Source organism: Podarcis pityusensis (genome assembly GCF_964106645.2).
Source record: "Podarcis pityusensis genome assembly, chromosome: 12".
NCBI lineage: Eukaryota > Metazoa > Chordata > Lepidosauria > Squamata > Lacertidae > Podarcis > Podarcis pityusensis.
Window position 1 is genome coordinate 33,388,410 of NC_138037.1, and position 23,728 is coordinate 33,412,137.

The 23,728-nt window shown below is 40.4% G+C and overlaps 1 protein-coding gene across 1 annotated transcript in view; it reads left to right on the top strand.

The window, feature by feature from the left end:
* Positions 1 to 23,728, top strand: part of HDAC9 (histone deacetylase 9) — a 497,559-nt gene that overhangs the window by 74,413 nt on the left and 399,418 nt on the right. Inside the window, exon 4 of the mRNA XM_080974605.1 lies at positions 11,375 to 11,504. Within this exon, the coding sequence (XP_080830731.1) occupies positions 11,459 to 11,504 (46 nt within the window). The 5' untranslated portion in view covers positions 11,375 to 11,458. The remainder of the gene's footprint in view (positions 1 to 11,374; positions 11,505 to 23,728) is intronic.

Below are 23,728 nucleotides of genomic sequence, written 5' to 3' on the forward strand. Positions count from 1 at the left end.
ACAATCCTTCAAAACCTGTTTAGCAGATGTAAAAAAATGTAATGGGTTTATATCTCTTCCCTGTTGAATTTATGATGCCTCTCACAGAGATATCTTATTTATTAACTTCGAAGTACCTAGAAAAGGTATTTTTTCAGAGGACTTTTCCTCAGAAGAGAATTAGTCAAAGTACAATAGTTCCAAATTGCTGCCTAAGGAATAAAATTCAACTAAATTCAGGAAGAACAGTTTTCATGACAATGTCTTAAGTGTCTGAACAGCCCGCTAGGATATTTTAGAAGGTGCTGAACAGTCTTAAAAATGTTGCTGATTATGTGTTAAACCAAAGAGGGTGTGGGAAAGATATATAGTCAGAATTTGGGTTACATATGACTATTTTCTGCTTGGTGGACTAAGCACTTTTACCTCATTTATTTCAGCTCATCTTCATTCCACAAGGGAGATGGGAAATCCACACCCTCAGGATCTAGGAGGCACCAAAAGAGATACCATAACCACTGGCATCATGATAAGCTTTTAGCTCTCCTATCTCCCATGTTTTCATGCAGTAGAGGGCAGACTTCCCAGGAGGAGAGCCTTAACATTCGGCCTGTATTAGTAGCATGAGTACATCAGTGCAGCACATTTGGTTTGCTCAAAGCTATTGCTTGATCGGTAGGGATTCAAATCGAAAAGAAGTAATGTGTTAGACTAGAGACAGACGTAGCTTTTAAATAAAGTTTAAAATGATTTAGGAGAGGTATTTCTCCCTCTAGTATAGTACACAACATTTTCCTTCTCACCTGAAACAGATTTTTAAGGCTTTTTTTTAAACAATGCAAAAACCTGTCTAGTAGAGGTGCAAGCGAGGCATGCATATGCCACAAAAAGCCGCTGTTCCTTCAGATCCAGCCCAAGAACATTTGCTCCCTGAGGCAAAGGATAAGGTGGTGCCTGCCTCTCCCACAGACAGAATAGGACCAGAGTGACAGCAGAATCTTGGTCTGACCCTGACAATTTTATTTATTTATTTATCTATCAAAGTATTTATATACCAATATTGCATGTAAAATATCAAGGTTGTGTACAATGAGATATATACCAATACAATAAAATGTGAAGTACCATAAAAATGCTATGGAATAATCATTCAGATGACTTGGCTAATCTTATCAGAATTAAAACTCAAACAGGCCTGTTGCTGTAAAACATTCTCCAAGACGCTCATGAAAATTAAGTCAGTTGAATTGCTCCTGGAGAAAAATTCCATAGGGATGTGTCTAAATCCTTCACCATTCCTGAGGGGAACAGGCTAGCTTTGCAGGGAGGCACAGAGGTGACATGCTTAGGAGATTCATGGTGAATGTGGGTCCGGTTGCCACCCCATGGTATTTGCTGCCCAAGGCAGCTGCCTCACCCTGCGTAATGGTAAAGTCAGCTCTCTATCTTCGGTCTTGTTAAGAAAAGTGTGTTTTCTGTTACTTGTGAAATCCCCTTTGCTAGCTGCTCACCAATGCTGCTTCTGTCTCCTTCCATAGGATGTGCCTTAAATATGTGGGATGTGACTGCAAGTTAGCAACATGCTCCTGTGAATTGTTTGCTGATGAATCCAGATTTATTTATTTACTTTTGGTCTCTGTACTGAGACAAAACATCTTGCAAACTGCACATGGGAGAACAGGCTCACTGAAGGTGGTAAAAATTTCTTTTTTTAAAAAAAATTGAACAGTGAATGGAAAGGAATGTAATGTAAATCTTTGATGTCTGCCAGGGTAATATCGGCTTTTCACATAGCTTGGATGAAAGTTTGAGGGATTTTTTTTTAATTTTATTTTTAAAAAGGCAGTCTGCTCTTTCCCCCTCTTCATCCATAATTCTTGACAGGCTGAATTATCTATAAATAACACATGTAGACAAGATTATTTAGTTAAAAACACATACCTCCAGAATTTGTCAGCTAAAGTATGATTAGTTAAAGGTTATACTACCTTGTCATAACACCAACAGTACATGGTGAAAAAAATGCATGCTGCAATTTCTTGTCTTTAATATGTGCCTCTTAAGAAGCAGATTTTCCAGCCTACAGGTGATATCCAATGCAAGTCACACACAGCCTCTCAGTGGGATTACTTTGAGTAGGACTAACATTGCTGTAAACATTATATGCGTGTTCAATGGTTAACTGAGAAGGGAAATGAGTTCGTGAGCTCCGTTAATATTGCAGCTGCAAATGAAGGCTTTGTTTTGCAAGGAGAAATCTTGTGCAAATTAAATAATTATTAATTATTACGGTTGGGTTTTTTTTTTAAAAAAAATATAAGCTGCCATTTAGAACAGCGCTCCCACATGGCATGTGTATGTATGTATTGATGTGATTTAAAATATTAAAGTATTTTGAATATGCCTTTATCACAGGGCAGGGTACAGTAACCCAACCCCCCCCCCCCAAAAAAAACCAACAACCAGAAACTACAGTTTCAGTTCAAGGGCACAGACCAGCAAGGGAAAAACACTCAAGGGCAGTTTGAAGCAAGGCTAGTAAGGGATGTGGCCTAGATGCATTTGGTCCTTGGACCAAATTTGGTTGCCCACCCCTGGTGTAGAAAGATGGGCTATGGGGGGGTACCAAATTGTAGCAGATGGTGGGGTGTAAGGCTGAGGAGCATTCTTGCCTGCAGCTTCCTCCTTCTCCCCCACTATTCTGCAAGATTTTATCTGTGAAACTTTGACATCTCAGCCAAGTGAAAAATGCATGGGCAAAGGGCTTGTAGCTTATAAGGGTTGTGGATACAGGGTGAGGATTTAGATCATGGGTTGGCAAACTAAGGCCCAGGGACTGGATCCAGCCCAATCGCCTTCTAAATCCAGCCCATGGATGGTCTGGGAATCAGCGTGTTTTTACATGAGTCAAATGTGTCCTTTTATTTAAAACACATCTCTGGGTTATTTGTGGGGCCTGTCTGGTGTTTCTACATGAGCAGAATGTGTACTTTTGTTTAAAATGCATCTCTGGGTTATTTGTGGGGCATAGGAATTCGCTCATTTTCCCCCCTTCAAAATATAGTCCGGCCCCCCACAAGGTCTGAGGGACAGTGGACTGGCCCCCTGCTGAAAAGGTTTGCTGACCCCTGATTTAGCACCTCATTTCCATTTCTTGAAGTTGGTGATGCTTCTGAGTCCTATCTACATTATATTCTGCCTCTGTACCTAAACACTTGCTATTTCGAGAAGAGACACATATCTGTGTATTTCTTATAGTCTAGAATTGAATAACGCATTTGGCAATTGTAGCTGTTAGTGGAAGAGACACAAACTGGTGTCTGAAATGGAGGGGATTGTGTTGAAATGGTTCGCAGCTGTTAACAGCTAATTTACCAGGGTTCTGACTTCTAAGCCTAGGCACCACATTTGCCACCTACCTTGCTTCGCCTTCTATCAAAATATTCCATTTTTTGGCATGGACGTTAACCTGGATTAATGTTGTAAAATATTATACTACCCTCTAATGATGAAATGTTGTAAACGGTCAAAATATTATGTGTTAATTAGTCTTAAAAACAGAGGCAGTGGGAAAAAATCCAACGGAAGGTGTCAAAATGAGAAATGAAATCCATATGTTAATCACTTTAAGGGTGATAGATTTGAGTGTGTGCTTTGGAATGCAGAGTTCTTGCTTCAGCTAGCTGTGTTTGGCTGTATCTTGTTTGTGTGTTTAGTAGGTTATTTTAGATATGTTGTTTCTGTAAAATGCAAAACAGGAAAAGTGAAATGTAGTACAGTGGTACCTCGGGTTAAGTACTTAATTCGTTCCGGAGGTCCATTCTTAACCTGAAACTGTTCTTAACGTGAAGCACCACTTTAGCTAATGGGGCCTCCCGCTGCCGCCGCGCCGCCAGAGCACGATTTCTGTTCTCATCCTGAAGCAAATTTCTTAACCTGAAGCACTATTTCTGGGTTAGCGGAGTCTGTAACCTGAAGCGTACATAACCTGTAGAGTATGTAACCCCAGGTACCACTGTAATTGGGAGGTTACTTCTGCTGTATGTGTGTGTCTACATAACATAATCTGTTGAGTTGAGCAGTTAATGTACCATATTTTTCGCCCTATAGGATGCACTTTTCCCCCTCCAAAAATGAAGGGGAAATGTGTGTGCGTCCTATGGGGCGAATGCAGGCTTTCGCTGAAGCCTGGAGAGCGAGAGGGGTCGGTGCGCACCGGCCCTTCTCGCTCTCCAGGCTTCAGGAAGCTATCCACAAGCCTTAGGAGCCCTGCGGGAGTTCCTACCGGGCTCCCAAGGCTTGCGGACAGCAGCCTGCAGCCCGAAACCCGGGGAGCGCTCCGCAGCGCAGAGCTGGGCTCCCCGGGCTTCGGGCAACTATCCGCAAGCCTTCTGAGCGCGGTGGGAGTTCCCGCCCTTCTCGCTCTCCAGCCTCTTCTCCAGCCCTTCTCGCTCTCCAGGCTTCAGGAAGCTATCCGCAAGCCTTGGGAGCCTGGCGGGAACTCCTACCGAGCTCCCAAGGCTTGCAGGCAGCAGCCTGCAGCCCGAAGCCAGGGGTGCGCTCCGCAGCGCAGAGCTGGGCTCCCCGGGCTTCGGGCAACTATCCGCAAGCCTTCTGAGTGCGGTGGGAGTTCCCGCCGGGCTCCAAAGGCTTGCGGATAGCAGCCTGTTTTGGGGGCTGGGGTGGGAAATAATTTTTTTTCTTTATTTTCCCCCCAAAAAACTAGGTGTGCCCTATGGGCCGGTGCGCCCTATAGGGCGAAAAATACGGTATATAACAACCAGCCATTGTGTGCATACACCACAGCTCATGGAGAATGTGCACATAATCTGTCTCTGAAGAGGGAATTGCGCACATTTCCCACTGTACAATCTCCCAACAGGTCTTGGGGAATGTGAATGCATCGATAGGATTTTGTACATTAACCGGACATTTTGCACACTCTCAGGGTGTGCTGGTGGGAGGGAACACAAGAAGCTGTATAAAATTAGATTGTTGCCTGCTGGATTGCCAACCTCTAAATTAGAGTTAGGAAAATAAAGGCATATATGCTGGAGAGTATGCATATTGATGAGTATTTTATTCAGAAATCCGAAATCAACTCTTCTAGGTGTAAACAGAAATAAGAGAAGTTGATATTCAGCTTGTTGTTAGCCTCTTAATTGGTACAAGACTATGTATTGGCTAATATGGAAAAATAAAATCCTCCATCATTAATTGAATGGATAAGAAAAACATTGGAAATTGCATTGTAAATCAACATGATATATCAACTAAGGGCCAAAAATAACTCACAAAGTCAAGTTTATAGATAGATGGGTTTTATTTCATCTATCCATCCATCTATCTATCTTCTTAGCCCCCCATATTTATTATATACTTTCTTTACTTTATTTTTCCCCCCTATTATCCTTGTGCATATGTTATGAACTTATTTTTAGATTATTATTTTTTACAATACTGAATTGCTGCACCTGCAGAGCTGTTCTAACAAACATTCATGTAACATAACTATATGCATATTAATGGCACAGTATGTTTTTAACGGGGACGTGGGTGGCGCTGTGGGTTAAACCACAGAGCCTAGGACCTGCCGATCGAAAGGTGAGCTCCCGCTGTCCGGTCCCAGCTCCTGTCCACCTAGCAGTTCGAAAGCACCCTTAAGTGCAAGTAGATAAATAGGGACTGCTTTCTAGCGGGAAGGTAAACGGGGTTTCCGTGTGCGGCGCTGGTGCTGGCTCGCCAGATGCAGCTTCGTCATGCTGGCCACGTGACCCGGAAGTGTCTTCGGACAGCGCCGGCTCCTGGCCTCTTGAGCGAGATGAGCGCGCAACCCTAGAGTCGGTCATGACTGGCCCGTATGGGCAGGGGTACCTTTACCTTTACCTTTACCTATGTTTTTAACATTAAAATACCTACCAGGCTGTATTTATTTATGCAGCTCTTGAGCATCTGCAACAGTTGTGATGCTGTTGATTCAATTGTTATAATTTTATAATTCATTATTTTGATGCTAATTTAAGGTTTGTGGAAATCACTTGAGTCTTTACTACGAAGAAGAAGAAAATATCATGATATGAATACATAATTTTTACTTGTGACTATTGTGATAACTTTATTTCTTTAACTTCTCAGATAGCTTCTGAAACAATGTGGCCCATTTCATTTGTCACTTAACATGATTTCCTGTGTCTTAATATATAAATTCATTTCCATTTCCATTATTTCTATCCATTTACTTATTTCCAGAGGGGTAGGCATGTTAAGTCTGTTGCAGCAAATAACAGAGAGTCTTACAGCACCTTTGAATAACAAATTATTATAGCATAAGCTTTTATAGACTGGAATCCACTTCATCAGATTTTTTTTTTTGTGTGTGTGTCTCATCTTCATGGATAACTATGGATTTCATTCTGTCAACCTCTATTTGGAAGCTAATTTGCCAGTTTATCAGACTGCATTGTAAGTCACACTCTGGAGATCATCATTATCTTTGGCTGCACAAAGAAGGCTGTTCATCAGACTGAAGCATGGTTTTGTTTCCCTTTCTTCCTCCCCCAGTGCCAGCATCATGCCTGCCTCCTAATAGTAATCTAAACAATAACAGAAATTAGATATAAATTGAGATAGGTCTGTTTTGGCTGTATCATGTGAGGCAATAGGTGGAGGTCCAATTCACTGAACATCCCCTCCAAACAAAACAATCTACTCCACGTAGACAAGATGTAGAGATTTGAGAATAAAAGACTGCAATTACACGCAGGCCATTACCATGCCTCCCTCTTGGGGAGGCAATTGTGGTTGCCTTGCTTTTCCTTGGTTGTTCTGCTGTTGCCCTGTTGCCCTGTGATCAAAGCTCTGAGCCATAAACCAAGAACAAACCTTAGCTAAAGCTCATGGTTAGTCTGTGGGGAGATAAACCATGAGCCTGGTTTCAGATGACATGCTAAGCTGGGCGTAGTTTAGCTCAGCACAGCAGCAGAAATCCTGGAGAAGAGCTAAGTGACACTGATCTTATCTGCAGGAGTGTGTGTGTTGCCCCTAAGGATTCATCTGCTTGCCCCATTGCTTCCCCCCTTGAAAATCTGTGGTTTACCATTGAATTGGAGCAAATGGGCATTGGTTTTTTTGTGGATTGCTGTTTGTTCCAATTCAGCAGTTAAGAACATGCTTTCTAGGGGAAGGTTGCAGTGCAAATGCAAAACCACTTGTACCCATGCCTAGAAAGCGCAGGACAAATAGAAGTGTGGACAAGCCCTAAGCTATGGTTTAGCTTAGCATGGCATGTAAACCAGGCTGCTACCTGAGCATCCAGCAGAACTTGTAAACCAGAACGGACAATGATTTTCTATAGGTGCATACTGTGGTGGGATGTGTGTAAGCTCTATGAGAAAACTGGCTTGCTAGGTTTCTTCCCATGATATGGCAGTTCTTTATGTGGAAGGATTTCGTTTCATATGGAGGGAAATCCAATTATGTGATCCACCGGATGTGCAGTTTGAGATGGGACAGTCCAGATATGAGTTTGCATCCTGAGTGAGAAGAAGGCCATAACCAGCTTTGCAAATTAGAGGGAGTCTGAGCTGATGAAGTGTATCTGCCTGTGCAGAGATCAAGGGCAGGGTCGTGGCTCAGTGGTGGAACATCTGCTTTGCTTGCAGAAGATCCCAGGTTCAATCCCTGGTAGGGCTGGGAGAGACCCTGCCTGAAATCCTAGAGAACCACTGACAGTGTAGACAATACTGACCTCAGTGGTCCAATGGACTGAGTCAAGGCAGCTTCCTATGCTCCATGTTCCTGCACCAATACAACTTGTAGGTGCATAGGCTCTCTCTACATGGTTTGGTATTCTGCATTTTCAGGATACCTAACTGTGCAGAGAGAGCATGTGTACACCTTGTATGTGAAACACATTCGAATGCGAGTGTTGGGGTCAACTGGAAGGCCAGCAGACATGACTCTTTTCCATCTGTGCATCAGTGGTTTTAAAAACTTCCTACCTTCAGACATAATTTTTCACATTGATTGGCATGCCAAGAAACCCTACCCATTGTAGAAGACCATAAGAAACATGTGAGGCTTCTTCTCCTGTGTCTAGGATGCCTGACCCACTGCTGGTTGACCACCTCCTCTTTGCAAAAGTAAGGGTTTGTTTTGAAAACTTGGGAAGTAGGGAGTTGCAGGAGAGGGGAGGCATGCATTCTTTTTGCAATGTTTCGGTCACTCAGCAACTTGCTAGACATATGAAGAAAATATCATTGGAAATGTTTTGCTTCTTTTCAAGCCAGTTAATTAAGGCTGTAATCCTAATGCCATTTACTAGGGAGTAAGCCGCATTGAATTCAATCAGGCTTATTTCTGGGTAGACATGGTTTGGATTGAATTCTATGTCATGTTTAAACCATAATGTATAAAAAGTGAAGGTTTGCTTGAAAGCATGACAATATGAAACAACAACAACAACAACAAAAACTGTTAGCATATAATTATGTTCAAAAAGCATTCACTTTCCCCCCCTGGGGTTTAATTTTCATTGTGAACAAATGGAGAAGGAATTACACTTTGTTTTTAGAAATTTATCTCCCCACCATATGTCACTGTCTGTATGAAGGCTCTTGTTTTATGTCTAAGAGTCTAGTACATTTTTAGTAAATAAGTTTCAGCAATACAGTAGTGCATTCTTGATTGATTTTGATGTGACAACCACTAAACAAATTTTTGTTTCAATATTCTGCTTTCTAAGATATGCCAAGTCTAAGAAGCTTTCAAAAAGTAAAGATGTTACAACAGTGAGATCAGTTCGAATGCATGTATAAAATCTGCTAAATGTGGCAGAATGAAGTCTTCAAAATACCCATGAAAATATTATTCTTGTTCAATTTCAGTGCAATTTGATATGCCTCAATCTTTGATTTATTAAAAAAAGAAAGTTCCACACAGTATGAAATGAATAATTGCGAGTATATCATCTCTCTTTGGGCATATTTCTAGTTGTAATTTCACAAAATGTATTAGTAACAGCATAAAGAATTGATAAAAAGACTCGTTTGCAAGTACTCTGCAAAACTTGCAGCTGAATTCTTGGATGCGTTGGAATTATACTAAGCAGAGATAACCTCTATAATATATTCTTTAAGGGCCAGATTTTCAAAATGTGAGATGTGTTTAGGGACATTCAAGCAGACCATTATCATTATGTGCTTTGCTAGCATTTAACTTGCCTTGTGTTGGAAGAGTTCACATTTTATTTTATCCTAGTAGTTACCAAGTTGCTTTTAGTTTTCTGGGCCTAATTTTTAATACATTATTATTATTATTAATTTAGTATGTGTATATACAGGTGACTCCCTATTTATGTGGGGGTTATATTCCCGGATACTGCCATATATGTTAAATCACATATACTGGGGAAAACCATCTAAAAAGCCAGGTCGGCGGTTCGAATCCCCGCAATGGGGTGAGCTCCCATTGCTCGGTCCCAGCTCCTGCCCACCTAGCAGTTCAAAAGCACGTCAAAGTGCAAGTAGATAAATAGGTACCGCTCCGGCAGGAAGGTAAATGGCATTTCTGTGTGCTGCTCTGGTTTCACCAGAAGCGGCCTAGTCAAGGCCATCCACATGACCTGGAAAAACTGTCTGCGGACAAACGCTGGCTCCCTCGGCCACTATGATGAGCGCCACAACCCCAGAGTCATCCACGACTGGACCTAACGGTCAGGGGTACCTAAAAAAACCCCCTAAAAAACCTCTGGAAACTCTTTAAAAACTCTTTTAAAAATCAACAGCACTTACCAGACTGGCATGAATGGTGGCTTTCAGTCTTCCTCGTTGGTGAAGAACAATGTGGAAACAATGACAAGGGGGTAGACTGGGACTCCAAAGTGCTTGGCTGTGGGTCAGATTGCAATTGCAAAGGCTCCTGGGATTGCTAGCCATTTTACCAACTCACACATTTTTTTTCCAGTTTTTGTACTCTTTTGGGCCCGTTTCCCCCCTTTCCGCACCTTTCTGCAGTTTAAATCAAATTATTAATTTCCTGGTACCATGCGTATATGTTGTTGCATGTGAGCCAAACATGCGTAAGTGGGGAGTCACCTGTACCACGTTTTTCCGGAAGTGACCTCCAAGCAGTTTAAATAAAATAAACAAATAACTTGTATAATTGCAAATCACGGAACACAATTAAGATAACAGTAAAATGTCAACACGGCCAGTCTCAAGGTCATGGGTCAAAAACAGTCTAACCATAGCCAGCAAAAGCAAGAAAAATCAAGTAAATTTCCACTGAGCAGTAAGCTCCCAAGAAACATGTGGCCATCCATGCCTCAGGGTGTTCCATAACTTGGGCAGCACTACGGTTCGAGAGGCATTTGGTTCTTCACCTCCTCCATCTCCATCATCATCCTGCCTGAACTGACACTCCGTTAATGTCCTTTCCATCTTGTGTTCTGATTGCTTACCCTTGGATGAGAGCAGGGCCGGATTTAGGTTTGATGAGGCCCTAAGCTACTGAAGGTATTGGGGTCCTTTATATGTCCAGCTGTCCTTCGTCAACAACAGACTGCCACTGTTTTTTGTGTTGAATATATGCTATATGGTAATTTATGGACCTAATAGGTATCTAAAGGCATTTGCACATAACAAAATATGTATTTTGTTAAAGTAATTGTTGAACTGAAATACAATTAAGAAGAAGTATATATAGAAATGAGCAAACCAGTGATATTTTAGGAAGCAGGCAAGCAGGTGGGGCCCATTATTTACATCATAGGAGCCTACACAACAGAAAACACTGTTGCTATATGTAGGTTTTATTCTATATGTTTTTTATCTTATATTTTGGAAATGTACATCCAGTTATTTTTCCTTTAAATTTTTGTGGGGCCCCCAAGAGAGTGGGGCCCTAAGCTATAGCTTGTTTAGCTTATACATAAATCCGGCACTGGATGCGAGCCATTTGGCTTGCACCCTTCAGATTGCCCCAAGGGCTTGTGCTTTTGCAAGTTACCAGCTTTTATATATTGCATGCATCCATGTGAGAGAAGAATTAAATATGGACAGGTTCTTTGTAAGTCTCTTCAACCCAACCACTAACATCAGAGAGATGCGGCGCTTTCCAAATTTCACCCCTCAGTTTCACTATCATAGTTTTTTCACATCTCTAGGATGGTGTTACAATTAGCGTGGCAGCTTGTCCAGCTCTGAAGTCAATGTGGACCTCTTGTAATTTGTTCAGTGGGGTTGGTGGATCAGGGCTCTATTGTCTCATTCCGCAAGATGATGATGATTATTATTCCATTCATATACTGCCCTTTATCCAAAGATGCCAGGATGATTAAAGATAGCTTTCACAAGTATGGATAATATGTTTTACATGATTTTTTTTTCATTAATAGGTTGAAATCACAGAGTTGCATCAACTTGGGTGAGCTTATAGAAAACCAAACTACAGTTGCTGTGATTTGATCTCTTTGTGTCAAATGTTCATCTCTCCATCAACAACAATGAGTTCAACAACACAACCAGGTCAGTCTCTCTTCGTTTAACCTCCTGCTGATGTACAGAATCAATATTTGTCCCTTGTTGACAAAGAAGAAGCGGCACACAAACATACAAACAGAACATAATTTTTCCGTGTATTTGAATAACCCAAGTTTCACATCTTGTTAATCTGTATTTTCTCATCTATAACATTTTCTTGTGACCTATTTATCAGTCAGAGCAGAGAAGTCCTATTGGATTAACCAATCCACATGTTAAATTGGGATACAATACACCTGTGATAACATGAAGTATATACTGCTTGATTTTTGTGAGTGTGTGAAGTTACAATTCATTTACTTCTCTCTACGGAAATAAACACTGCAATATCAAAGATGCTTAGGTCTGACTTTCTTACTGAGATGATATTAAAATTAAAGTACTCCCAAAACATTCTGGAAGCTGAAATTTGGTACATACTATCATTACAAAAAACCCTCTACTAGTAAACAATTAATTTTTTTTGTTGCTTTGCCTTGAAAATCAGGACATGGAGGTATGCTTCTTAACAGCATCAAGCGCTTTAGCACTGAGTAATCTAAAGCATAAGAAACATTGGTGTACTGGAGTTCCTCTTCTCTTTAGCAAGCTTGAAACATCCTCAGGTGGACATGTAGGAAGGAGTGGGGAAAAGAACACAAGTTTTAAAGTGTGGGAAAGCAAGCAAACCTGTTGGGTTTTCTCTATCACAGCTTTAGCAATCTCCATTGTGGAGGGTGGAGAATTCCAGTAGTTGCCAAAAATGCATACTTATTTGTAGAATGCAAGCTTCATTTACTAGTATGGAATATTCCTGCTCACCTGTTAGAAGAAATGGTCTATACCTCTCAATTCAGGTGTGGGGAAGCTGTGTCTCTCCAGGTGTTGGACAATAGCTCTGCTTGTCCCTGTCCATTGGCCATGCTCTTTGGGGAAATCGAAGTCCAGCAACATCTGGAAGGCCAGTGGTTCCCAATCCTTGCTTTAATGTGTGCATGTTTTCGCAATGTGGTGTTGATAAAATAATTTTTTTAAGGCTTGTCTTTTTAAGCGAACAGTTGGAATCTAGAAGTCAGCAAAGAAAGTGTAATATTTTAATATCAGTTTAAGAACAAATAGCAAGAGAAGTGTAATTGCAGTTTTTGCTTCACCTCCGTTTGTTTAATTTAGGAACGTTCTGCAGCTGAGGTTTGCCAGAGTAATCTTCTTGCCAAACACATTGTGCTGCAATTGCTTATATAATTATGTTTAGAAAAAGAACAGCAAAGAATAATCGGAGTTCCAAACTTTGCATATTTACCTCCACATTATTCTCCTGCAGTAAGCTTGGGAGAGGAAGGGAATTTGTGGTAGTTACAAAATAGGTGGGGAGCGTTAAAAGCATACACACGGGTTCATGTGATCTGGGACTGTTTGAAATAAAAGAAACCTGAATGTTTATGGGTCTAGCTGACCTATTTTCCTCTAAGTTCCCGAGGGGCCTTACAAGCTGTTTGGTTTATGAATTTGTGTAGGTGGTGTTAAAATATCAATAATTAGCTGCAATTTCATGATGTTAAATTTCAGTCACATTTCCAAAACCTAAGGAGTAGGCTGTCCTTTCAGAGAAGGAGCCCACAACCATCTCACTTCTATATTCTTAAGCTGGGGCTGAGGAGGGAAAAAAGAAAGAGGGAGAGTTTTAGAGTATGAGTGGTATGTGTGTGTGAGAGAGAGAGGGATGGAGAAAGAAAGAAAGAAAAAGAAAAAGAAAGAGAGAGAAAGAAAGGGACAACTGCATCTTGTTCCTGTTATAGAACCTTTCACGCAAACAAATTCCACATTACTCTTCTGAAAGCTTTTAGTATGTCTGCAATCATGTTTGTCAACTCAAATGAATTCTGAGAAGATCTCTATGTTGCTGCTTTATGCAGCATATTGGCTGGAAGTGGGGTGAATAAAAAAGCAAATTGTCTCTTCAGCTAGATGTGCACATGAGGTTCCTGAAATGTGGGCCACAGCTGTAGCACAGCAGCCTTCTTCAGTGTACCAAACAAAGATTTTACAGGGAGCAGAATGTCAGAGCTAAGGAGTTTCGAGAAATGGAGAAAAGCAGCATAGGAGGTGAAACAAATAAATCAACACACCCACACTCACACTGTTTTGTGTGTGGCTTCAGGACAGGAGGGCCTGCAGAAAAGGGCAAATTGAAATAGTGAGGGCAATTAAATTGTGGGCCACAATGCCAAGGGAGTGCTGGGTGGCAAACAGTGGTTGAATGTGATCTGTTGATGTGAACTAACTAAATAGTTCAGTCTGCTTTCCTTAGGAAGATACTGGGCTTGCCACCTATTGTAGGGAATTCATTAGGAAGTGAATATAAAGCTTGGGCTGATGCCCTGAAACAGTGGCTAAGTTTGCATTTTTCTGCAGCTCCTGCCAGTTATATCTCCTTATTGCCCTCCGATAGTTAGTCAGTTGATGACAGAGATGGAGAAGGAGGCATTTCGTTTGGGCAATTACAGGTTAAAGTTTTGGACAATTAATTAAGGAATGTTAAAGGGATGTTGGACTGAAAGTAAGTGGTTTCCAGCTGCACAGGTTAAAGTTAATGATAGATTAAGATTAAAGATCAAGATTAAAGATGTTTAAAGAAATGGAAATTTGATATTAAAAGGGAAAATTTTAACGTTATATGATATTAAGATCAAGGATTAGGTTTAAAAAAGTTGAAGTTATATATCTTAACATTTTATTAAATTAAAGATTGGGATTAAAAAAGTGGAAAAGAAACTGCTGGACAAATAATGTGGATTGGAATACAAAAGAGGGAGGTATGAGGAAGTCCAGAAAATAAGTTATTTAAAATTGGAAATGGAAAAGAGAGTTTGTTTTTAATTGTTATGCTTTTTGTTTTTTATTGTTGAGTTTTGTATTGTTTTTTGTGTGTGTTGTTTTTTTTTCTTTTGCTGTTTAAAACTTTAATAAAAATTATTTTAAAAAAAAATAAAGTTTTGGACAATTACGAGTTAAACAGGACTCAACTCCTTGTTGTTCAAAGATTAATGATTTAGATCTACAGTATGTGAGAACTGCAGCTAACAAGTCCTGTCCCCATTACTCCTTAATAACCCTATAAATTATGGAATCCGTTCAGCTTCGTACCCATATACACTAACTGTCTCTGAGAACAGGAGAGAACTTATCCTTGCTCATTTTAATGTGCTGCTTTCTGCATGGTTGAGTGGATGATTTAAGAAGGCCATGGTTAATGAATGGTTGTATTTGTGTAGGGCTGGAGCAATATAATCTGTTGATCATGTTCTTCTTCACCATAATGTGCAGAATGCATGTATAGAAAGGTTGGTTCTCCCAGTGTCAAGAACTCTTCTAGGAAGATCTCCTAAAAAGTTGGTTAAGGGAAGTGGTCTCTTATGTTACTAAGAGGGTTAATTAATTCTGACTTCAATGCAGATAAATTGAAATTCTATGCTGGCTTCTTGAGAGAGAGAAAGAAGTATACTTATATGTATCTGTTTTTAACTGTTTAAACCAGCTTTATGTTTCATTTGGGTATCTAATTACTCATCAGTCTCTGTAATAAACTGTGCATTCATAGATGCATGAACTCAGGCCTGGGAGTAGAATGTGGCCTCCAGGTACCCCTATCCAGCCCTTGGGATACTTCCCAGACCACACCTCCACTCCAGGAAAACACTTCTCTTTGGCCCCGCTCCAAACACTCTCCTTGAGTGCTTTTGCTTGGCTAGAATATGTCCTTGAATGGTGCCAATGCCTCTCATTGGTCTGGTTGGAGGATGTGTGGGTATAGAACTCTTTGGCTTATGCACAGCTAAAATGGTAGCCTGCTGTGTCCAGGGCCTTCTCCTGTTTGTGGGATTCCTGAAGGTGGTGTCTGGCCACTATGGGAAGCAGGATGCTGCACTGGATGGACATTCTGTTTAATCCAGCAGGCCTTTAATCCAGGAAGAAGTGATGGCAGTTCTAAACCAAGGGTAGCCAATGTCATGGTGCCCTCCAGTTCTTGTGCTCCCATCAGCTCCAGCTGACATGGCCAACCATAAGGGATGTTGGGTGATGTGGAATCCAGCAACAATGTGGGGGACACCACGTTGGCTGATACTGCTTTAAACTCAAACAATAAGAAGTGGTTTGAAACGCGACCTGAGCAGTACTACCATTGGTGCTTGGAGCTTCTGCTTATAACCATGTTCTTTTAAACTGATGAAGAGTGCATGCTGGTTGCCTGTAAAATTATCTTTTTTAGAAGATGCAGGTTCAATCTGCATTAAGTGTGGTTTAACTTCTGTTAATTCCACCTGCAGGTACATGGCGAGGAATGGAGGCTATTAGAACTCACTCAGTTCGGATTCTTAATAAAGCATGAATATATTGAAACAACCTCTTTGCTTATAGACAGTGAGCATTCCATGTCTGTTCCAGCAATGAGGAACATCCTGGAAAGTTACTATAAATAGACACATTAAACTGTTCAGGGGAAATACCTTTCTTTCAGGTGTAATAAAAAAAAAGGTTGGCATGCTTAGACTGCCAAGAGGCTGAGAAAAGGATGAACTTAATATTCTTCACATTTTCAGGCCTCTCATTATTGTAGCCTCTGAGTTCACTGCAATATTTGGTGTAATCATCTTTGTAAACACTCTGGGGATCTAGAGCACAGGGAAAGCAATTGACTCTGCTGACGTCACTCAGGGTTCTGCGGTAGCAGACTGAGGTTCTGATGTGGGTCTTCCCATTTTTTTATTGTGCTAATCCAGTCGTTTCTTGGAGCTCAGTCAGGCACTCCCCAACCTCCCAAAAGGAGTGGTATAGAAGCTCTAGAAGCACACTCTCAGTGAAAACATTGCTATCCATCAAAAGCCTGGGGAAAATATATGTATTTACCTGGCACTATAAATACATCAGTGAAAGTACAAAGCAGACCTTAGTGGAGAGTGTGTTCCACAGATGCGGAGCCACAACTGAAAAGGCTCCCATCCCTTGTCATCCCCCTCCAAGCCTCCCTCTAGCAAGGGATCCAGAGAATGTTCTCAAATAAAGTTCTGGGGACCTGGCTTGAGACTTTCCAGAATATATTGGGGTCGTTAGCTGTAAACTGCTTTGTAGATTTAAATCAGCACTTTGAGTTGGTCTCAGAAGTATACAGGCAGCCTGTTCAGTTATTACAGAATTGCTTTAAATGATCTATTCGCCTTTTAACTTGTCAACAGTTGAGCAACCGCATTCTCTGCTAACTGGAGGTTTTGAAACAGTTTTTGAAGGCAGCCCTATGTGAAGCAGATATTAACAGTTAGGGAGACATAAGGGGGGGAGTATAAACTGTAGCGTGAATGCAGCCTCACTTAGGTTTATCAGTTTCAGTGGGTCTACTCTTGAGCAAAACTTAGCTGGCTGCAATCCTGTGTTAAGACGGCAAATCAGTGCTTACACAGTGTTGGAAGCAAACAAATGTTAAGAAGTAGAGCAAGATAATATTTTCAGGTATTTGGTATTTGTATTGCCATATGATGCTTCAGTATCTTTATATATAAAAAAGAGTCTCTCTCTCTTGGATGTTAATGCAAGCAAGTTATATACACTGGTTGATTAAGTGGAAAGAGTGGTGTTTGCTTCAATGAAACTATTTCATATTTCAAAAGAACTGGGAAGTGTGGGAAGTATTTCTTTCTGGCCCACTTGATAGAAGGTATAATTATTTTATGTGGCCGCCTTTGAACACAGATGAACATTCAGTTGTGCCTTTTAAAATGTCTTTTTCTTTCACATTGAGAGGTGCAAGCTGTATATGCACACATCTGCTTTCCCCTTTCAGACTTTTCACAGAAAGTATCAAAAGCAGCAAGTTACTTGCATATCCACCCCTGACTGACGCTTTTATCCATCGCTATTGGAAGCAAAAACATCTTAAGAGAGAACTGTTGTCTTTCAAAGAGCTACATTTGAGCAACTTCCATACCGTTCAATGGTGCACAATAGGATGAGTTCTTTTTATTCTTCCTTTTTTATTTTCTGAAGTAGCAAACTTCCATAGATTTCAGTGGTTTGCAACCAACCTTAGCAAACTGACAGTTTGAACGAGTGAGTCTCAAATGAAGCAAAAGGTATGCCTGTTACTCAGATGATCTCGAAGGACACTGCTTTAGTATTTTTTCTGTGCACCATTAAATAAGTGTTTCCTTCGATTGCATGATGCAACAAACAGGCCTCCTGTGTAGTAACATTTACTTACAACAACACCAGAACCGATTTAATTGAACACAGCTCTGTGAGCCTTTAGGGACTAGGCCTTGTCTAAATGAATGGCTAATTCCTGCAGCTATAAAGCAAATGCCAAATCCCACTGGGAGGAGGTAAATGCTTGTGTTTTGTTGTTTGCTTTGCTTGTTCTAAACTATGCTATCATTAAGGAAATGTTTACATCCTGTTTCTGTTACATGTTCTTAACCATTCGGTGTGCATAAGATGTAAGGATCAAAATAAGTTGTTTTTTTAAATGCAATAAATAAAGCTCTGTTTGCTTTTGGAGGGGTGGATTATCAGGCATTGTTTGTAATGGTTTCAGAAAGCATTTCACATTTGCCTTTTTGAAAATGAATAAATAGGTTCAAGTCCTCAGGTGGATTTGCATAGGTGGAAATGCTTGGGAACAAAGGATGCTTGGAGGTATATTTTTCTTATGCCTATTCATCAGCCAGGCTCTAGCATTCACTAGTTAATTAATAGTTTTTATTCATCTTTGTTACCAGCAGATACGTAATATGTCAGTTTGTGGTAATGCCACAATTTACCAGGCACACACACAACCATTTCTCCCTGAATGTCAGCAGAGGCTGTGAAGAAATGTTGGTGATAGTGAAAAGATCACTTCAGGTATCTTCAGAGAATTATCTTCCATGCAGTGAAACTAACCAATATTTTTTTCATAAAGAAATAATGAGGGTACTCATACTGAAAGTGTGTGGTACATATATTCATTAAGCAGGTAAGTGTAGGGGAAAGTGCTCTCTAATCCTTCCTAAACAATACCAAGAAAGTAAAATGGCTTTTCTTTATGCAGCAGGTTCTGAACCCACCCAACTTTCAAAATTGGCCAGTGAGGCAGAACCTGATAAAAGAGTTGACCTATGGGACCAAAAAGGTTTCTCACCCCGATGTAGATAATAAACATGTTGGGAAATAGTAAGAGTTTTTATTTTCATTTGTTTTGCCAATGATCTCAATATTTATGGGAGGGGGCAGAGTCTGAGGGCCTCTCTGCGTTTGCTCTTTATTGTGGTGTGGTTGCCGTTTGATCCAATGTTTTTAGGTGCTAATTTGTCGTTGATTGTCTGCACCTGTAACATGTCACAGCTATTACAGAGACTGTGTGAGGTTTTCCTTTCCACACTAATGGAGGATTGTTCCCAAACTGATAAAACTTCCATGACTGTAGTCACACCCCTTACGTATCCTCATTTTCCTCCAGCCAGTGAATTTTGGAGTTATAAGCATGTACACAACTTTTTTGTGTGTTTTTTTTTTTTTGTGTGTGTGTGTGTGGGGGGGGGAAATGTCTAGTTTTATAGAGTTTGAATGTTGTGGGAATAGCAGATTTGTAACAGGAACTATGTGTTTGCCTGAGGTATGACAAACTTGGTTATTGTGATAAAAAAAATTCCTGCAGCTAATCATTGTTTTCGTGGGCAGTATTTTGACTCAGTACTATTGTCTCTGTCTGCCATACTCAACTCCCATCAGCCCCAGCTATCATGGCCAATGGACAGGGATGTGAAACTTAGGAAAAATGCAGTTTTTGTTGCATTAACTTGTGGTCAGACACATGTTTTGACTTGTTGAAGTTGAAGTGCCAGTTGGGTAAGTATTACAGAGACTTGCTTCTATTGCTCTCTATATCCTTCATTGTCTTGGGTCCCATTCCTTTTTTTATTTATTTAACGTATCTCATAGGCCACATTCACACCATACCTTTAAAACACTGATACCACTGTAAACAGTCATGGCTTCCCCCCAAAAATTGTTTTATTGTTATTATAAAGACCATTATTAGTTTTAGAAAGATCAACAAGCCCTTGCTATGAGGTACGAACTAAAAGAACAGGGCAACAGATAAATTTCTGCTGTGTGATGCATTATACCTAGTGAAAAAGAAGAAAAATGTAAAAATAAGCACTTCATAAAGTTTTATCTATTGTATGCATAACCTCTCCACATTTTTGTCTAGAGGGCAAGGAGCAGACAGTGTAGTCATACACAGGCTGGAGGTGAAATGTCAGGTTGGTTGGTTGGATAGATGAGATGAAGTCAGGTGACCCAGGTGAGGGCTGATAACAGGTAAGATGAGACAAGGGGAAGCAAGGCAGGTAGATAGGTGAGGAAAGGAAAGGAAAGTGTGTGTGTGTTTTGTTGCTTGCTAGAGTAGCCAAGAAAGAAGGGTCTCATCAGTGTGCCTCCAATGTCATTTCTCTGACTCACCTATCCAAATGGCAACTAGCTTCACCTGGTGGTGGGGATGGTATTGGGTTTGGGGAAAAGCAGGTTCACATATTGTATTTATGTCTTTTCTTCCATGGAGCTAGTAGCCATTAAGGGTGAGGACACTGCATAGTTGGAAATGGTAAAGGATTCTGGTGCTGTTCTTTTGATCAAATCAGCTGTGCAGTGGGGCTGCTATGAAGTGCAAAAACAATCTGATCCTGTATCTCAAATTCTACACCATGCTCATGGATATGTGCAACAGGAGGGATGAACTTAAGGTACTATTTTGATAGAATAGCTCAACATGGGCTTTGTGGTTATCTGGATAGTAGCCGATTTAGTGTCAGTGATGAGGAACCAGCTTATGTGGAACTTCATTGCTAGTCCTTTTTAATATATTGAATGTATTCATGTGGACAAAGTAGTTTTTTTAAGGGCTGTAGTCCAAAACATTTGCACACAAATACTGACTTTGGCAAGAGTCCTCAAACTTCTCGCTTCATGTACACATCCACAATGTTCTTTCCATTGGGCGGAAAAATGCACATGTAACTCTGAGTATTTCCCCCCCTAAAATAAACTTGTTTACTAACCTCCCCCCCCCCAAAAGCAGTAAGTTGCAAGGTGATGGTCACTGCATCTTTCTGTGCTTCACAATATTGCTTCCCTTACATTAACCTCTCTTTTCTTATATGTTTTGCATGGCATAATATCTGTTGGATTATTTAGAGCCATAATCCAGAAGAAGAAATGCACAGATTGGGAATTTCTTTCCACCTTCACCTTGATGCAATTCCTTTTTTTATATAGTACAGTGCTATAGAGAGAATAGATTGAATCCAGAATGAGTGAATAGCACTTTGTTAAATTTGAAGTTGACGGGATTAAAGTCATGTCCTATTTATATCAATGGAGACTCAATGCAGCCTGTATCCAACTCATTGACTTGAGCCACATAGATCCTCCATACAGCTTTTCTTTTAATTTTGAGATTTTTTTATTAATATGAAATCAAACGTACAATCAAGAAAAAAACATAATGCAACCTGTTTATTGAGCATTCATCCTGATTTGATTTGCACAAGGCATATATTATATTTGGTCTTTATTGAGCATTCACTCTGATTTGTTTACAGAAAGGTTATTCACCAACAAGCATTCATCCCAATTTTCTTGTGGGGTGTTTATGCATCTTCCTATTAATCAGTCATTCATTTCACACTTTTCAACACATTTCTCCATCACTTTCCTAACTGCAAAAAAGGCAGTTTCTTTTTAAAGTGGATTTATACAGAGCACTTCCATCCACTTTAATTGTGTAAGCCTTAATTCTGTGGCTTGAATCCCTTCTGCAAAACACTGTCTGGAGAGGGGCCCTAGGTGAGCCACTGATTGTTATATTGCTTCCACGAGGCAGCTGTAATCTATGCATCAAACCTAATAAAAAATAAAAAATGCTTCTTTTACAAAGCAACTTTTAGAAACAATTAGAAATACATAAAAGGGACTATTATATCACCTTGGATTTTTCATTAGTGGCTGAGTTAATTGGATTCACTGCCTTAAATATTGGAGTAATAATTAGAATAACAAATTATTTTGAACACCCAAAGAAAGCATGTTTGACAACTTTTAATTTTTTCCCACCCACTCTCCGCTTTTTCATTTGTCTCTTTAGCAGCTCAGATGTGCTTTTTTATGCAGCAGAACTTACTTCCAATGAATCTGAGAAAGCATTTAAAAGGTAATTTGCAGACTGGTTATTTTATGAGTAGCGGGGACATAGCACGCCAAAGAGGGAGAGGGTGAGCCTCTTTCTCACTCTTCGCCCCCACCTCCACCTCGACCTCTGAAATGCTTAAAGATCTGAGAACAAAAAAATGGTGGAAACATCCAAATAAAGAAAGGAGGAAGCAGCTCTGAAGCATAAAAACTTTTGACTGTGAGAAGGACTAGGTGAGGAGTGGGGATCCTTTATCAGCCAAAGGGCCACATTCCTTTCTGAGCAACCTTTGGGGACCATATTCCATGGGTGGACAATGATGATGATAAAAATAAAATGAACAAAGGAACAACCAGAAAAGGAGAAATGGTAGAGGTAAAGGTGGCAAAGAGTGGATACCAGCAAATGCAGTTGCACAGCCTTATGTGTCTTATTAGTATTAAGCACAGGCTTATGTATGTTACTAGTATTAAAAAGGTTGTTTTCTGTCCCTAATACATAGAAATCATAAATGTCTTGCATAGTTAATCCAAGCCTTCCAGGGTACATAAAACCCTGAAAATGAGCCAATTGTATCTCTCTCTCTCTCTCTCTCTCTCTCTCTCTCTCGATTATTTCCCCCTGAGCTTGAGGTGTGGCTATCATCACTCAGGGCTTTTAAGCACTTCCATTGAATGTTTGTTTTGAACTGAAAACAGATTGGAATTTACACCCCAGTGACGCCTGAAGTACTAAATGATTAAGTTCAGTTTTACTGCTTATCACAAACTGGAAAGGAATAAATCATAATTACACATGCCCATTTGCTTTGCTTACTCTTCCATCACATAGTTTATCCTCCAGTGCTACAAACTAATTTCCTCCTGTGAAAATAACCACTTGCATGGATCAAATAGCATCATGTATATTAGTCTGTGTGTCAAGTTGTTTATTTGCCTGGTGTTTTGATTTATTTCCATATTGTTTGTTAATTGCATTATATGCACCTTTGTTTTTTCAAAACAGAATTCCACAGTCAGCTTCTATAGGGTGGTGTCTTACGTTAAAAACAAGCAAACAACAAAAACCTTAAGACAGCTTTTTCCATGGACATTTCTTGTGCATGAAATCTGGAACTGGCTGTTGGTAGTCAGAAAAGAGAAGGCCTGGTCTTAAAAGGATCCAGGTTCTGATATTGCACTCTTCTTGTTGCATTTTCTTTGGAGTAAATTTAGTTTACCCTTTCTCTCCAAGGTGTGCTAGGGTTAGTACTTACACCAGAGGCAGGAACCCATTTTCAGCCTGAGAGCCACATTCCCTATTGGACACCCTTTCGGGGCCCACATGCCAGTGGCAGGTGGGTCAAACAATGCAACTCTTATCTTTGTACACTAGGTTACAGTCCAGACATTCAAAGACCAGAGATTCCTACATGAACATCTCTCATTCTGGGCCAGCAAGAGGCAATATTACTGTTTAAGCACACATTACATTCTAGTTGAGAAGGAGGTGGAACAGGGCTGGTGAGAGGTGTGGCCTGTGCAGAGTCCTGAGAGCCAAATAGAGAGGCTTCAAGGGTTGCATTTGACACCCCACCCAGCCCGAAATTCCATACCACTGGCTATTACAATCCTGGATTCTATTACCAACATGTTTGCCAGTTGACCAAAATAGCACCTCTGCAGAAATCAGCTGCTGAAGGTTTCCCCCCACCATGGAAACAAAGGCACACAGGAAGTTAAAAGTTGGCAACCCAGTTTACAAACTCAGGGGAGTTTCGTGTCAGCTTCCAAGCAGCTGAAGATTAATCAGCAATTCTCCAGCTAAGACCTGGTTATGCCAGCAGCAAAATGAGGCTCTTTGGACTGCACATATTTTTGAAATTGGCTCTTACACGTGAAAAACTTACAGCAAGCAGAAGATTAACACAACTAGGAAATGACCTGGTTAGCGTCCTGAGCACACCCAGCCCAAGGAGGACAAACAGCCGGTAGTTTAATTTTTATTGACAAAGCACACAGTTACAGTATCT